Source organism: Urocampus carinirostris, chromosome 5 (genome assembly GCF_059441175.1).
Source record: "Urocampus carinirostris isolate Australia breed hairy pipefish chromosome 5, RoL_Ucar_1.0, whole genome shotgun sequence".
NCBI lineage: Eukaryota > Metazoa > Chordata > Actinopteri > Syngnathiformes > Syngnathidae > Urocampus > Urocampus carinirostris.
Genome location: NC_142353.1, coordinates 22,191,625 through 22,209,890, shown reverse-complemented (window position 1 = coordinate 22,209,890; position 18,266 = coordinate 22,191,625). Strand labels below are relative to the sequence as shown.

Below are 18,266 nucleotides of genomic sequence, written 5' to 3'. Positions count from 1 at the left end.
ATCTAAAGTTAAGACATATTTTGATTCTAAAGCTGCACTGATACTGCAGTATTGTATTTTGTACTGTAAATGTTTTTGCACCACTACGATGGTGCTTTTGATCGATTCACAATGCTTTTATTCGGAGTTGGTAGACCAGCATCTGGACCTGATGCGTGCCATCATCTACATCAACCTACAGCAAAGATGGGAAGCTTTGTTGTTGCTGTCTTGGACTTGTGCAAACTTTCAGTTAATACTTATGTTTATTATTGTTGACTATGTATCTTCTATTGGTGTGCTTGCATTATCCATTGCAGCCTGGTGGTCCTGGAAGGGGGATTACGTCATGAGTGGTCCCTTCTCACGGTGTCTCATTTTTCCTCAAAGTTGGGTTTTTAGTTTTTTCTTGCCCCAATGTAGGTTTTAGATTACGAGATGTTGCTACTTGTCATGATTACCCAAGTGGAGCCACCTGGGGTAATCATGGGGTGCGCTGGAATGTGCTTCCTGATTGGTCAATGCTCCCTATTTAAACGCGTTACGCTGAGAACTCTGTGTCGGAGGATTCCTTCTGTACCCCGTAAGACTCTCCCGATTACCTGTGCCTTGTTTACCTGATTCTGTCTGCCTGCCTACCTGCTTCCGTCCGACGCTACGATCTTCTCTTCATTCCTGGTAAACTCGACCTGCTTCCGTCCCACGCTACGCCACGACGTTGCTGCTGACGTTCGACGGTCACCGTGTTTCCCGCTAACCCTTACGCTTCCCCAAATAAAGAATTGTACGAACGCTCTGGGGTCTCCTGCTCTGTTCTGGTCTTCCCTGACACTACTACTGTAATTGTAGGCCTGTGCAGCCCTTTGATTTTGACTCTGTTATTAAGGGCTATAGAAATTAATTTACTTGACTTGTCAAATATTATAAAAATTAACATTAATTCACGTCCTTTCCCCATCAGACTTCTAGATTGCGCAGCAAATAAAATGTCAGTCTAGCTGCGTTAAACTTAGAGATCCATAACAAGCATATTCCATCCATATTATGTCAAGAGCTGGAACAGGATCAGGACCAAACGCGTGACGGAGATGGGGAGTTGTGCACGTTAGGCAGCAGACTGGCGTGGAATGATAGGAAGCCAGAGGCCAACGAGATCGATTCCAATTGCCTGAGCAGATATCAGACGGATGGGGTCGATACCGGACAGGAGGGGACATACAGGATAGATAATGAAACCAGATATCGAAAAGAAACAGGACAAACTAGACGGGAACGAAAACTGGAGAGAATAATAAACAGGACCAAAATAGACAGGAACAAAACTGGACATCAATATTAGACAATGGGACAGACAAGATTGATATCAAAACAGGAAATCGAAATCAAACAGGACAAACTAGATGGGAACGAAACTGGAAACCGATATTAAACAGGACAAAATAAACGGGAACCATACCAGACAGGATATACCAACAGACAACAGGACCGAGTCAAAACCCACGTCTTGCGGGGCAGAGGTTTGTTGACAGACTGACAAAGAAAGAGTGACAGCGCTGAGCCTAAATAGGCGGAAAGCAAATTTGTCAACGAGCCGCAGCTGGCGCCACTTGGGTGGGGCCACTTGGGTGGGGCCAATTGGGCGGGGCCAATTGGGCGCCATTGCAACCGTGACATATTAATTTATTACCAGTTGACAAAGCAAATCAGATGAGAGTCTACTTATCCACACGGCCGTTCCTGGTTTGTTTAGTTCATCATCGCTTCTAAAAAATAAATTTCTATCAATAAAATACCTATAGTCGATAAAATTACAGCATGTAATATCCCAGATTTCTATTCAGTAGCTCCAAGTTCATTTTCAAGTTCATTGTTCCCGCCTGTTGGAATCTTATACAGCAGAGATAAGCTCCAAACAAACACATCTGTTTCTTGAGTTGCTCGGCCTTTAAAGCAGTCAGTATCCATTATCTATATTGCTTATCCTCACTCGGCAGAAGGCAAATAAAGACTGACTAAAAAAGTCCAAATCCCATCAGGCTTTCCGGGAGTCTGCATCATGTACAACCTCGGCCTTGCATCTCATCAGGCCCAAATTATTCCTCTCTGGTGCTGACTAGGATTCAGAATATGAGGCTATAAATGATTCCTGACCTGAATTTGTAGTTGTGATTTATTAGCTGAGTGGGATGATGATATTTTAGACATTTTGCTGGAGAAATGATAGGAGCTGCTCAACGGGGAGTTCTGCAACAGGAATGAATTCAAAACACAGATGCAGGCAGGCCGACTGAACAGATAATTTGTTCCCCTCAAATAAAATAAACAAAATATGTAAAATTAAATAAATAAAAACAGACACAACCAAATGAAATATCTTTCTTTGTAATAACACGTCATTGATGAAATGTTGCAACTCTACTGTCATTACTACATAGTTCGTCACTGCATTAATTCAGCTACAATGCAGTAGCTATACATACAGTACAGTGTCCCCTGATCGCTGGAAATGCATGTACTACTTATATTGTCACATACGTTTACAGTGGAGTGGGAATGTTTATATTTTATGATAAGGTACAGGTAAATAGTTATGACAGCGCCGTCTCAAGCACACAGTACAAGACCGCTGAGTTTCTCCTCATGGAGATATTCTCCCTACCGTATATGCTCGCAAACAAATAAAGTACTAAAATGAGAGGTTTAGCTTTGATGGGCATATTTGGTTTCGTGTCACCGACAGCGAATATTATGCAGCGGAAGGTGAGAGGGTTGTGGCTTTTACAGGATACCTATCGGATAAACGTGTCTACAGAATTAACGGTAAAAGTGTGCTAAATTCACTCTTTTATTTGTACTTTTTTTTTGCAATACAGCATGCCTGGAGGAAAAAAAAAACGCTGTCCAAAACTGCTGGGGAAACAAGCAGCATGAAAGAAGTAACACGTTTGATGGAGATGAAAAAAATGTGGGACGATAGAAATAAAGAATACATCACTGTAAATTGAAAACGTGCCACACGTAGGAACAGGGTATATAAACATGGGCAGTACCCAGAAATGGAGATTTGCAAGTGATTTGAAGCCCAAAATGGATATGGAGTGTATCGGCTAAGTGTTTGTCTGCAAGCTCTCAAGATTGCCCAAGCCATTTAATATGAAAGCATCACTGCTTCCACATGTACATGTACATTTTTTCTTCTATTTCTCTTATTATGGGGCTATTTTAAATCAGTTTTAGAGGGTCGGCCTTTATGCTAGTATATAGGGAAATTTTTAACTAAATAATTACTTTCAGAGTAACGCACTACTGTTTGTTGTCAGTAATCTGGGACAGTGGAACAGCGGCTGAGTTCTGAGGTCATGGGTTGAAAACCAGCAACCAACTTTCCTGTGTGGAGTTTGCATGTTGTCTCCGTGCCTGCGTGTGTTTACTCCAGGCACACCGGTTTCCTCTCACATTCCAAAAACATGCATGTCAGGTTAATTGGCCGGTCCAAATTGTCCCTCGGTTTGAATGAGCGAGTGAGTTCTCTGTCTCTGTGTGCCCTGCGGCTGGCTGGCAACCAGTTAAGGGTGTCCCCTGCCCACTGCCTGACGAAGACTGGTATGGGCTCCAGTACCCCCGCGACCCTACTGAGGATAAGTGGTGCGGATAATGGATGGCTGGATAGCATGGGAAAGAACTAAATTACTTTTTAAATAAAGTAACTACTGACTGTAACTAAAAACTGCTTTTCAGTAACGCACCCAACACTGCTCTTGACTGAAAGCTCTTTCCTTCTAGGCATGTGCAACTTTGTCAATTTCATCAGTGGCTCCATTCATTTTGAGGTTCTTATTGCCAGGATTAAATCCAAAGCCAATGGGAATGAATAGATTGTGCAGCCATTAAAAAAAAAAAAAAAAAAAAGCCTGAACTGAATTTGGGGCTTTGGACAGCGTTCATGGAGGCCATCTGCAAGCTGCGAAACACAGACGAGTGACTGGAGGAATGATGGCAAAGCTGGCTCCACAATTGACAACTCATCTGACTCCATAAAAGTGACGATTTAACACACTGCTTCCCCGGCACAGCCATTTTTAAATTCATCGCCACCGTTAACTCCTCATCACTCAACTTTTACCGATATTCTGTAGCGATTCAGCCTCTACTAGGGAGGAACAAAGCCTTGCTTATCCGTGCAGGGGAATAAATGGCGGGTCACGCGGCTCACTTTAATCTCACGAGAGACATTCCAGTTATTCCGGGGTCACATACCCAAAACACGCGTCTTTGACTGACTAATACTGAGAAAAAAATCAATTTGAAGTGCAATGCGACGCTTCATTCTAGAGTCTTCGTAGCACATACATATTGAACATTTGTTCAACTTTGCATGCCGCGTGTGGAAATGGGAATAAAAATTGTAACTTCAGTCACACAAAACAAGACCTTGACAACTATGTTCAGTAAAAGAAACAACATGCTCCTCGAATTGTTAAGCATTTGCTTTGGCTTCTTATATAAAAAAAAAAACAACGAGGTGACGACATTCACCTACTCATTTCCATACAATGTCCCAATGGTCCCAATGGTTAATGGTAAGACCCATGTAATTAAGTGCATAAGTGAATGAATAATTGTTGAATGGATGCTTGTAAGAGGGAACACCCCCCAGGCATGTTTTTGCATTATTCGTTTATTTTCATGTAGTTTCATTTACAGACGCTCACCCACTTACGACCATTTCACTTACAAAAAAACGGTAGATACGAAAAAAAAAATCGGGATGGCGAAAAATATCCGAACATTGAGTACAGGACATTACTGTAGTGCTTCTTTCCACCGCTACCAGTGAGTGGTGGCGCTGTGAGAGGTCACCCAGCATCCACCCCGAAGAAGAAATCCCCTTTCTCCTCCTAGTTCCTGTGTAAACATTCTATACTGTATCTCCAGCGCACTAAGCATTTTGACACTTTTATTGTCTAATTCCTCGTGCATCCATTCAATATTGTTGGTGTAAAGTATAAAGAAAAGGCGAGCCGCTTCATTTGAAATGAAAGTGAAATAAGAAAGCTTGATACGGTTGAGAAAATGGTCGGATTGCTTTTTTGGACACTTTTTACCACGAAAGAGGACCTTTTGAAGCACATCTTTCAAAATTAAATTAAACTCAACTTTATTTATCTTTATAGAGCATATTATTTAATGAAACATTCTTCAGTTTCAAAACAATACAGGTTACTTAAACAAGCCTTAAACATACTTATATAAACCTTAAACATACAAAATATAGAACTGAAGCAACTTACGAACAAATTCCAATTCTGAACGATCTCATTCGTAAGTAGGGCAGCGTCTGTAGCCAAAATCCAATTCACAGCTTTTGATGGGAAATCATACAAATGGTTTTAATGGCATTCTTCGATTTATAGAGTGAACAAAAGACAAACCCCTCTGGTTGCATTTGTCAACTGGTCAGAGTGGGCTTTAACTTCAAAGCACGCCTATGAGTAAACCCCTCAAACAAACCTTCTATGTCACAATTACCTCCCCCTAGTCCCCCTAAAACTGCTGGCTGTCACCCAATGTAGAGCAGGTGGGTGACATTTGAACCAAGACCCCTGGTGCCCGCAATCCTTCACTAGCTCTCAAGCACTTACACGAACATGCACGGCCACTATCTTTATACCAGTGGCAGGCTGTGCATTTCACACAGAGGCCTTCAGTAGTGCTAAGTCTGAAACAATTTAATCGTCACTATTTTTTGGCTGTAAAATATTTACTGCAGCTACAGCTGTGATACATCTAAATTAAAACCTCAAAAAATTGCAATATTTTTTAGGACTAAAGCCACATTTATCCACCAAAAATCCTGTTGGCACAAAATCCTTCCTCCCTTTTTTTTCCCTCAGGAAATTTTTGATTACTCTTTTGTACAGCTACCCCATGCATTTCAGTTCCATCAAGAAGTTATTTTTCATCGCCATGAAAGTGAATGCAGGAAGTCGAGCCTGTTCTGTCGTATTTAGGCTAAAAGTTTTTATTCATCTTAAGCCTGAAAATGTCCGATCACTTTTCATAGTGATTGTTCCGTTACCACCTCCCAGCCAATCATAGTTTGTGAACTTGCTGACCTTTCGTTACACCTTTTAGAAGGCGCTGATTGTCAACTTAGAATCTGATTGGCTAGACCAACAGCTTTATCAGCACCTATTTTATGCCTCAGGGCCTGCAGAGCTGATTGTGAAGGCCTCCAGGTAGATTTATGACCCTGGCAACAAGTAATGGCTGAAGTGTGAGTGGATAAATGCTTTAATATAAAAGCACACATCTGAAAGCAGTGCAACCAGGGGGAAAGTAAAGAAAGGAAGCTCACAGACAATTTGGAATTTTGTATAAGTATTCATGGACAATTTGTAAATAATATCACATGATTCAGATATATGTTAGGCCAGCAGAGAAGGTCTTGCAGGTGCCCACGGCCTATATCTGCAATTGAGTTACATATAAGAAGTTAAAGTTGGTGGTGTTTGAGAGTATAGTAGTGTATGTGCATGGGAATGACTGTTTTTGTATGAGAATATAATTGTGCTTAATGTTGCATGTTAAATAAAGTATGATACTTCTCAAATAGCTTCTCTTACACACACATTTTTCCCTGATGGGCACAGGTATGCCCAGAAGCAGCAGTTTCCTCCGGCCACTAAATTTGACATGCTTGGGAGCAAAACAAAGAACACCTCCTACCCATTGTGTCTTAGACCAAAGGGGGCTTCGGTTCAAGCCCATAAGAATCAAGTCCTTTCGAAGGTTCCGCCTCAATATCAGCGAGCGTATTTGAAATTACACAGGATAATAACGACACACTTGCTGCTCCTCTAATTGCTCATCGGGTCATGAGGTGGAACGGGATTTATAAACGGTAACGGCAAGAGCAGTGGACAAAATCGATGACAGCACACCGCAAGCGAATCCTGCTGGGTCACTGAGCTGCGTTTGTGTGCGAATAAAAGCCTTTCTCAATTGAGGGTGTTGGAAGAAAAAGACAGAAAAAGTGTGTGGTATTTGCGAGGACTTTTTACCAGCCAGGAACTTTATGGATTTCTTTCCTGTGGGATGTTTCTATGAATGTTTCATGAAACATCTCGATTACTGACAAGCAGTGTTGGGACTAACGCATGACAAAGGAACGTGTTCCTGGAACGCAAATACTTTTATCTGTAACGAGCGCTGTAACACCTTATTGATCAAATATTGTTGTTATTACATGGTGCAGGATGCATGGTTGATTGCAGATCTTTAGTTATAAAAAACACTTGCAAAGATCACATTGTCACATTCAACTCTCGATCCGCAAGCCCCGCAGTTATGCTGTTGCCGTCTCAAGCACGTACGAGTACGAGCACCTTGAATTTCTCCTCATGGATATATTCTCCCTATTGTACCATATTTTCGGATGCGAGTTGCAGTTTTATTCGAACTATATACATACACATTACCAGGTATATCAATTCAAAAGTTACCGTAGTGCAGTGGCGAAAGGTCCTCGGTTAGAGACCAGGTGGAAACATATGTTGGCCTGGAGTGGGATAGGTGTCACCAGGCTGTACTTGCACAAGACACACCACTGGAAATGGTGCCCCAACAACCCTTGTGGTTAAGGGATGCAACCCACCATATCTGTGTTAATCATTTTTAACATGTTGTGCCAAAAATATCCCGTATTTTTGCAAGAGGGCAATAGACACCCAATATCCATTTTGTCTTTGGGCTTCCAAACACTCAAAGATCTCCTCCATTTCTAGGTCTTGCCCCAGATGTATTATTTTGTTCTTAAGTGTCACAGTACTCGTTACCGAGAAATAAAGCAATATTACTTGTTAAGTCAAAGCTCTTTTCTGAAAAAAATCTATTGCGATTCACGTAGCTATAACTATCACCCGTTTCAAAATTCTTCAGGCACACTGCAATTATTGAGAATATGGCAGTCAAAACAACATTAGTGAGCGTACCTGGCAGCGATGAATAAGGTCTTGTTCATTATCATGATGAGCTGGATGTCAAGTTTGTGCCTCTGTGTGTTGTTCTTGCCAGGCTTGTGGCCCACAAAGGCCGGGTACTGCTTTGTGTCTGCGAGGAGGAAAGAAAGCCACAGCTAAAGCAATTTGACGACATTTCTGTCTGCCATACCGTCGGGATTTGGATCAAATGTCAACACATCTGCTGCCTGAGTGCATGCTACGGCCTTAAATTATGTGGAGAAAAATACACAGCACTGTGGCATAAAATTGTTCCGTTGTTCGTGGCTTAGGATGAAAGTGCCTGTTTGGCTGAACGCAAGCAGGTCAATGTCAGGCTAGCCTCAGTGGGAGAGACACTTTGAGCATTTCTCTTTGGACTTTTGGTTTGTTGGCTTTTTCACATGCATTAGACGCAGAAATGTACTTAACATCATTAATTTTTAAATGCATTTAGAATGTATTCGGATTTTCAGAGGGATTAGAGACGTTTATTTTGAGCATCTTTACCATGTGTGATATGCTATGAGAAGCTTTTTTGTTCATGTTTAATTAGTTAAACTGTAATTTTTCTCATGTAGCTATCTGGACTTATGATATCATGCTACACAACAACTACGATTTTTTTATTGTTTAAAGCAGGGGTGTCAAAGTCATTTTAACTCGGGGGCCACACAATAGGACAAACATTGTCTCGGGGGCCGGACTAGTGGATTAAAGAGAAAGAAAAAGAGAGAGAGAAAGAAATACGAGAAGGAGAAGAAGAGGAAAGGAGAGGGGGTGGGACAAATTAAAGGGGGAAAGGGAGAAAGAGAAAGAGAAAGAAAAGAGAGAGAACAGGAGAAACAAAACAGATACAAAGAGAAATAGTGAGAGAGGGGGGCAGAGGGGGTAGGAAAGAGAGGGAGAAAGAAATCCAAAGAGAAATAGAAAGAGAGAAAGAGAGGAGAGAAAAGAGGGGAGAAAGAGATAAAAGAAACAAAGGAAGAGAGAGCAAAAGAAGGTATAAAGACACACAGAGAAAGAAAGAGACAAAGAGAATAAAGAAAGAGAAAAAGAGAGACACGGAGAGTGAAAGACAGACAGAGTGAGAGAAAAAGGTAAAAAAATAATACTGAGAGAGAGAGAGAGAGAGAGAGAGAGAGAGAGAGAGAGAGAAGAGAGAGAGAGAGAGAGAGAGAGAGAGAGAGAGAGAGAGAGAGAGAGAGAGAGAGAGAGGAAGAAATACAGTGTCTCTGTGAGAGGCACCTTGCTTTGGCAACATCAAGTGGACATATTTCAACCTGCAGCTTGTTTTTCTCTTTCGCTTCTTTGAGCGTTGTCTCATGGGCCGGTTTTAATACCTTAGTGGACTTGATCCGGCCCATGGGCCACCTGTTTTCACACCCCTGGCTTAAAGGGACATTAAGTATTATTTGGGGCCTCCTAGTGGTAAAAAAAATGTCATTCAGAAAAAAAAATATACAACATAAAAATACATAAACTATAATCATGTGAAATAATTTTAGGTTGAACATTTTGTATTTATTTCGCATAACATAAGGCTTCCATAGAGGTAGCTGAAGTTATTGTCCGCCAGCTTGCTGTTAAGAGTACCGGCAAAAACCTTAAGAAAGGATGGGCAAAAAAATGAGAAGAATAATGGTTCAGTTTGTGTCTCCGAGCTCAAAGCGGCCCACGACTCAAAAACTTGGCCCACCCCTACTCTAGAGTGAAACAACATGGAAACTCTGAAAAACACATGAATCACCAACAAGTAGAATATTTACTTTTCAGTGCAACAAATAAACTGTGATTTACAAGAATATACTTTAAATAGGTGACGTTAAAAAAAAGCTAACCGTGAAACAATGAGACTCAGGAAATATAAAATCAAATATTTCCACAAAAATAAATATGAAAATATAAAACATTTTTGTACTCAACACAATTCATATCAACAACACAGAATCCTTGAAGAAAAAAAAATATCGACCAATCGCATTGCGTTCTTAAGGAAGCCGGTTCTTGATTGGTGGGGAGCCAGCTCCCACCGTCCACCTGAAAGAGCTGTTACGTTCCCGAAACACATCACTCGTGTGCAATGTTGTACTTACAGTTGCCGTGGGAGATGCTTATAGGCTCACTGTCTTCAGGGAAGCCGGCCCCGGCGATGTGCAGCAGCATGAAGTAGAGGAGGAAAGCCTCCGACTTCATGGTCGCACCGCTCTGCTGCTGCTGCAGCCGCCGATGGTCCTTTTGCTGAAGATGTACCTCAACCTGCAGGAGGAGCAAATAGTCAATGGTTTGCATTTGTATAGCGCTTAAACAACGAAATCCAGTTGAGAACACGACATGACTTTGCAAAGTAGCACCTCATACACACGTGCTTTACATGAATGGTTCACATATGTGTGGCTTCCAGGGACTCTTGAGCCATTAGGCCGAGGGTGTCAACTCATTTGAGCTTGGGGGCCACGTGGTAGAAAAAACATTCGGCCGTACTAGTAGATTAAAGAAAAAGAGAGAAAGACAAAAAGAAAGAGAAAGAGCAAAAGAGAGTAAGAGAAAGAGAAAAAAAGCAAAGAGAAATAGTGTCACGATTACCTATTGCCCTCAACTATGCCTGCATGTTTGGTGCCACCTGCTGCTCGTTGTCTGATTGGTTCCCCTCCTATTTAAAGTCAACGCTTCCATTCACTACTTGTCAGTCCGTCAGCGAACCTCCGCACATGCTAGGCAAGCACTATTTGACTCTAGCTCCCGTCTGTCCCGTCCTTACCTGTATCCTGCTCGTCTGCCCCTGGCTCCCCTATCGTCTCTGGCTCCCTGACTTTTTCCTTACTTTGACCACACTCCGATCTCCCGCCCCGCCTAACTCGACCCGTGTTTGCTCACTGACCATGCTCTCATTTCCCGTCCCGGCTACTCAACTCGTTTCTGCCCATTGACCACGATCCGATCGCCCGTCCCGGCTACTCAACACGTTCCCGCCTTCCGACCACGCTTTGATCCTGTGAGCTCCCTGATCCATGCCCTGCGATCGCCGGAATGCTGGCGCTTGCTTTCCCATACCTGACTTCTCAGCTTTCGCAATAAAGCTTGTTGTGAAACGTTACGCGTTTGGGTCTACCATCTGTTCTGTTTCTTAGAAAGAAAGAAATGAAGAAAGAAACAAAGAGTAAGACAAAAAAAAAAACAAATAAAGAGAAAACATTAAAGATTTAAATCAAATTTTATAATTTAATAAATCCCTCATCCCTTCAGTGAGTAATATAAACAGGCAGTATTGATACTAAAAATGGAGTTGAACGGATTTAACTTGCAATGTGCATAAAAGGGACATTGTGTATATTCATCGCCTCCTGGTGGTAAAAATTCTTCATCAGTTGAAAAAATTATATTTATCTGAATAACAAGCAAACTCATATGATCTATCACATAAACATGCATTTTTTTACTCGAAGGTCAAGAAATTTGGATTTATTTTACTTAACACAAGGCTAACTTAGAGGAAGCTAACATTATTGTCCGCCAACTTGCTGCTACGGGTGCACCAAAAAAAGAAACCTTGTGAAAGGCAAACAAATTAAAAAGAAAATTTTGTGATTTGGTGTAGGCAAGGTGGATGGGTGGTTAGGGCACAGCCCCACTGTGCGGTGGTCTAGGGTTCAAGTCCAGCTACTGCAGCCTCCCCTTGCGGAGTTTGCATGTTCTCCCCGTGGGTTTCCTCCGGGCACTCCGGTTTTCCCACATTCAAAAAAGCAGGCATGTAAGGATAATTGGCCGGTCTAAATTGTCCTTGTGAATGAGTGAGTGAGTTTTCTAACTCTGTGCCTTGCACCTGGCCGGCAACCTGTTCACGGTGTCCCCTGCCCACTGCCCAAAGACAGCTGGGATGGGCTCCAGCACCCCCGCAACCCTACTGAGGATAAGCGGTGCAGATAATTAGTGAATGGATGAATGAGGTGAGTCTTTGTAAATTGTATTCTTCCTTGTGCTTTGTAGCACTTGTTTCAGCTGCATTATACAATACAGTGACACCTAGTGGTCAAACATTAAACAGTTTCCCTTAAATACCCAAAATGCTTTTCGGCGTGACATTTCTTGAGGGCGTTTTACTCGATGACATCAACACAACGTCCTCAACAAGCTCATTCCCTAATGCCTTTTTATGTGGAATGCATATCTGCATATTCCGAGACATGCCCCCCCGTTTATGGCAACAAATTAAGACTATAAATCAAATACAGCAATGATTACGTTGATAATCTAATCAAGTAGCAAGCGTTTCATCCGTGTTACACTCTTTCTTGAGACATTACCCAGGATGCAGAAGATTCTTCAGGGATGATGAATTGAACTCATTAGTCCGTTTGAATTGACTTCACCCGGATGAAAGTTGTTTATCCCGACGTTTCTTGTCTTAACTAAAAGCAGGAAGAATCTGACTTAATGGAGAGAAGGAAGGGATTTCTTTTACTATGCGATGTCTCTTCTTCTTTCTCTGCTTTCGTGATACTGTGAATAAAAAACGGTACACACACCGAGGATCAGTTTCACACTAACGTAAATAGCTACCGTATTTTCACGATTATAAGCGCACATAAAGTCTTCAATTTTCCTTCCATGTTTACGGGGCGCCCTATCATGCGGTGCGCCCCTTGTGTGAGATAAAACAGCGGAAATAGACCCGTTTGGTGGCCTTTGGGTTGGGCGCTTGGGAGGTCAGAGGTTTGAGCCTTGGCCGAGTCATAAAAAAAACTTTTTGGTGATTTTTTTTTTCTGGTGAAATTGTTCACATTTCCAACTAAATGCAACTTGTATGTAATATTTTGTAACTTTTAAGCTACTCATGTTTGGACGCCTGTGCAGAGGAGGACACATGACGTCACACGCAATAAATATGTCCGTTATTTGCAAAAGTACTCATGGATGCTAATGCCGTAGCGTATCGTACAGAGAAGAAAAATGAAGAAAGGGCTGGTTGGAGAAGGAGTACTGGAATTTCGTTTGAAAGGATTGTTTAACTCTGACAATGGGCTTCTACGGATTAAGGAGTAAGGGTTTCAGCAGGGTCGGCTCGGCTGCTGAGAAGTTAGCATGCAGCCCCGCGGTGTAGAGGTCCAGGGTTCACAGCATCCCCGTGCAGAGTTTGCATGTTCTCCCCGTGCCTGCGTGGATTTCCTAAGGGGCACTCTAGTTTCTTCCCACATTTCCAAAATATGAATGTCAGGTAAATTGGTTGGTCCAAATTGTCCCTAGGTGTGAATGAGCTTGTGAGTGAGTTGTATGTCTGTCAACCAGTTCAAGGTGTCCCCTGCCCACTGCCCGAAGATAGCTGGGATGGGCTCCAGCACCCTGGCGACCCTAGTGTCGATAAACTGTGCAAAAAATGAATGGATGGGTTTTAACAGGATTTGAGATGTGGAACAGGATGTGGTGGTAGGGGGCAGTAATGCACCACAGAGATGGATACCAACTGCTGTTAAACCCTGAAAAGAATAAGAAGCCGCAGCATACAGTGCTACACCGGTCCTCAACCGCCTCAATGCTCAACCAAATTGGTGTTCGACCAAAAAATGTGCGCAAAAATGTTTCGATGCTCGACACAGAATCTGGTGCCCAACTGAAAATAGCCTAGTCAAAATAGCCGAAAATAGCTGAAAATAGACAAATCGAATAAAATTCGGCGCATAACGAGTGGACCTAGCGCGGCGCTAGTTAGCCTAGCTTTAGCGCCACTTCTATCCGGACAGTCGATGAGTGAAGGGGTACGTCATTTTTTAAGTTATTTTTCTCCTAGTTTTTGTGTTGCTTTTGAACATGGGTCCAAAGAACAACAGCGATAAAGGGAACGATAAGAGGAAAACAGTGAGGCGAACTAAGGAAATAATCGTGAAGTATGAAAATGGTTTTCGAGTGTCCGATCTCGCTTTGCAATATGGCATTGCAGAGTCGACAATTTCGACTTTTATAAAACATAAAGAAGCGATAAAGAACGCCGATGTTGAAATGGGAGTGATAGCAGTTAAAAAAGAAAGGCCTCAGATAATCGAGGAAATGGAAAAGTTGCTTCTAATCTTTATCAAGGTCAAGGAGTTGGCAGGGGATAGCATTAGTGAAGCTTTTATTTGCGAAAAAGCGCTTGCCATTTACGATGACCTACTGAAGAGAAGTGCTAGTACAAGAGGTGGTGAAAGTGATACTTCCTTCACTTTTAAAGTTGGTTTGAAAGATTCAGACATAGAACCGGTATCCATCGGGTTTATATTTCTTCTTTTTTATGTTTATTATATATTAAGTACACATTTATCGTCTTTAATGTTGTTTGGATAAACGTTTTCTTAATATTTTCGGTATCTTTTTTATGAGTGGATTAAAATACTTACCATTGTTTCTTATGGAAAAAAAAAATTGGTACTTAACCAAATCGGTACCCAACCAACAACCAGGAACACATTATGACTACATATATCTATATACAAACATACATACATGCATTATACACGAGTTTAGGTTAAATACTGGGAATAATCCTACAGTGGTATTTCCAGATGGGATGCTAATCATAGCATAGCAAAGGTGAAACTGCTTCTCCCATATGTTATTGACGTCGAAGTAACCGCATCGCCAGGGATTAATCAGCATTTGATTTCCATTGGCATCGATAGGATGTGCGGGATTTAAACGTCGGAAAGTAAAGAATAAAAAGACTGTGATGCGCTAAATGGTTTCAAGTGGAACTCAAAGGCCGCTTTCATCACCGCATGAGTGATAGCGAGACCCACATTGGATCTCCAGGAGGAGAAATTGCTTCCGCGTGTGCTTAAATCTTGCTCTGAAAAGCAACTGTAGCACACCCACTCAGAACAGTACTTAAGGACTGCATGTGAAGCATTAAATTACCCAAACTCCACAGGTGGATGTTGCAGATTTCTTACATTCATAAAAATTAACCCAAAAACAAATCCCTCCTTTGGAACTTCTTTAACTGCGGTATATACGGAAGCTACTGAAGTGGAGTAGGTGGCACATGCATGAACAAGAAATGGTGTAAGTTAGCTACCATTTGGTTGTACTTTTGCTGACTAGCTAGATAGCTAGCTAGCTAGCTACTTACTGACCTACAGTTAAATACCCAAGATAAAAAAGCCTAGCTTTTCTTACTCCACAGCATATGTGACAAACTAATGGCCCACGGGGCAAATGTAGCCCGCCACATTATTTTGCGTGGCCGAGCTATATCTTTTTGAAATATAATTGCTAAGCATGGTTAAATCCTATGCATTTAACAGCCCATCCCCCCAAAATGTATGATTAAAGTATTACTCTTACTAGAAGTATTTAAGCGTCTAGGCATCTATCTATCTATCTATCTATCTATCTATCTATCTATCTATCTATCTATCTATCTATCTATCTATCTATCTATCTATCTATCTATCTATCTATCTATCTATCTGTCTGTCTGTCTGTCTGTCTGTCTGTCTGTCTGTCTGTCTGTCTGTCTGTCTGTCTGTCTGTCTGTCTGTCTGTCTGTCTGTCTGTCTTGGTCATATCCCTCAAAGGGGTGACCAACAGCAAGACAAACATATAAAAAAACAAAGAAAATAAATAAGGAACAAGTACCAAAAAACACAAAAAAATTGACCATGGCAAACCGAAATGCCCAAACACCCAAACAAGCTAAGCACCTCAGCACCTGAGTTAGTCATGCTTTCGTCCCTCCAGATGAAACGGGACACAAGTAAGCGGCCATGTCACTCGGGTCAGGGTGACTCAGCACACTCTTCTGTTCAACAGCAGGGCTGGACAGCTTTCACTGGTTTACCCCTGCCGCATCATACAGGTCCCATGCACATCCCTTAGAACGGGTCCAAACATCCCACTATCCTTTCACAACACCTCTTCACTCACTCCTATCACCAACAAGAGTTATAGCTTCCACTACTTGCAAGGGTTATTCAAGTGTCAAGTCAAGTCATGTTTATTTGTCTAGCACTTAATCACAAGGGCTGTACAGACTACAGACTACTGTTACACAATCCCCTGATCTAAATCCTACATGAGGGCAAGGAAAGATTAGAAAACTTCAGCCTGAGGAGAATGAACAGACAGTACACAAACATCAAGTGTTGTCGGGATCAAGAACATTCAATGTTGTCAGACATGTTTTTTAATCATGAATGACCGTAGAAGCATAACTTGGTATGTGTTTTTCTCCATCTGAGGCGCTCATATAAGAGGAAGCGTTCCATATTTATAGTTAAGTAAGGGCTTCTCGTAAATGCCGTCTGACAGCTGTGATACAAGGGCGCCGTGCTTGTGTTTATACAATATACGGCAGGCGGGATAACGTGCACAGCTGACTGAAGCACCACAGGGAGGGGCCGCCTTAGCGGCAATGTGGTCAAATGATTGAAATTTTGGAGTATATTTGAGGGGGAAATACAGTTCTGACAGCTAGAAAGCACGATTGTATGAATGAGATGATTTTTACCTTGATTTGAGGTTATTCTGGGTTGTACTCTGTCTCTTCCAAGTCTGTATTAACATTCTAAATTCCAGCATTTGTTCCATAACATTGCATTCATCTTTTTCGAATGTCTAGTCTCCCCATCTCAGGGGAGACATGACATTTACTTGCAGCTGTAGTGATTGCGGTGAAAGTGTTTAGAAATCAATATTAAATGTTTTAAGTCCTGGGACTAATGTGTTGCAAAGCAATTACTCTTCTGGGTAAACAAGTACTTACAACTGTACTGTCATTACTACATGGTGCGTTGCGGATTTATTCAACTACTTATTAAATCAGAAATGTTGTCCCATTCAACCCTTAATTCGTCAGCAACGTTATCTAAATGATGGGCATATTTATACAGACGCTCCACTACTTACGACCATTAGACTTACGGAAAACTGTAGATACGAAAAAAAAAAATGGGGGGGGCGGGGGGGTAAATATCCAGACATTGCTGTAAGTTAGATTTTGTATTGTGCACCTTTTTCCGAGAACAGGACAGTACTGATGTGCTTATTTCCACCGCTACCAGTGTGTGGCGCTGTGAGAGCTCACCTAGCATCCACCCCGAAGGAAAAAAATCTGCTTCCTCTTCCTAGTTCGTGTGTAGACATTCTATATAGTCTATACTATGTCTATACTTTTTCAGGCGTTCTAAGAACTTTGACATTTTTGTTGTTTATTATGTGGTGCGTCCATTCAATCTGGTTGGTGTAAAGTGTAAAGAAGAGGCAAGCTGTTTCATTTGAAATGAAAGTGGAATATGAAAGATTGATGCGGTTGAGAAAATGCTTTGATCCCCTTTTTTTTGGACAGTTTTTACCACGGAGGAGGAAGGTGCCTAACTCTTGAAGCCCATCTTCCAATAGTAAGTTAAACTTCCCCCTATTTATTTTAGCATACAATTTTATGAAATGTTTATTTTTTAGTACAAAACAATACAGGCTACTTATACAAGCCTTAAACATACTTATATAGACTTTCAAAATACAAAATATAGCACTGAAGCCACTTACGAACAAATTCAACTTACGAATGATCGTCCGGAAACTATCTTGTTTGTAAGTAGGGCAGAATTTGTATTTACCTACAAAGTACAAATAAATGCAGTGTTGGGGGAAACGTCAAAACCACAGAGTACGACAACGCAGAATTTCTCATCATGGAGATATTCGAAATCCCGTATATACTCGCACCCAAGCCGAATTTACAACTATAAAATGAAATACTCAAATCACGGGGTCAGCTTATATGCATATATTTGGTTGTGTGGCTATAGTAGCAAATGGTAGGCATTGTGTGAAGAAGAGGGCGTGGCTTTTACAGGAATAACAAACCAACGGGAAATCAATGGGGCAAACATTTTTACTACTAAAACTATTTTTGCAATACACCATCCCTGAAAAAAAACATCCAGGACAATACTCAGAAATGGAGAAAAATAATTCCGGGGTGTTTGAGGCTCAGAGACAAAATGTGTCCATTTGCAAGCTCTCAAGATTGGACATGCCAAGAAATCTGACATGATCACTGCTCCCTATTTATTTTATTATGTGGGTTTTAGGGTGTTGGCTTCAATGCAAGTCCATCCATACATACATCCATTATCTGCACTGCTCATCCTCAGTAGGGCTGCGGGGGTGCTTTAGCTCATCCAAGCTATCTTCGGGCAGTGGGCAGGGGACACCCTGAATTGATTGCCAGCCAGTCCCAGGGCACACAGAGACGGACAACTCACTCGCTCATTCACACCTAGGGACAATTTTAACCGGCCAATTAACCTG

General features: G+C 41.7%; 1 protein-coding gene across 3 annotated transcripts in view; it reads right to left on the bottom strand.

Moving 5' to 3' along the window:
- Positions 1–18,266, bottom strand: part of sema6a (sema domain, transmembrane domain (TM), and cytoplasmic domain, (semaphorin) 6A) — a 210,991-nt gene that overhangs the window by 113,022 nt on the left and 79,703 nt on the right. For all 3 annotated transcript variants that reach the window (XM_088336168.1, XM_088336169.1, XM_088336170.1), the window contains exons 3-4: positions 10,076–10,238; positions 7,974–8,091 (exon numbers count right to left, since the gene is read on the bottom strand). In XM_088336168.1, coding sequence (XP_088192294.1) covers positions 7,974–8,091; positions 10,076–10,175 — 218 coding nt within the window. In that variant the 5' untranslated portion in view covers positions 10,176–10,238. The remainder of the gene's footprint in view (positions 1–7,973; positions 8,092–10,075; positions 10,239–18,266) is intronic.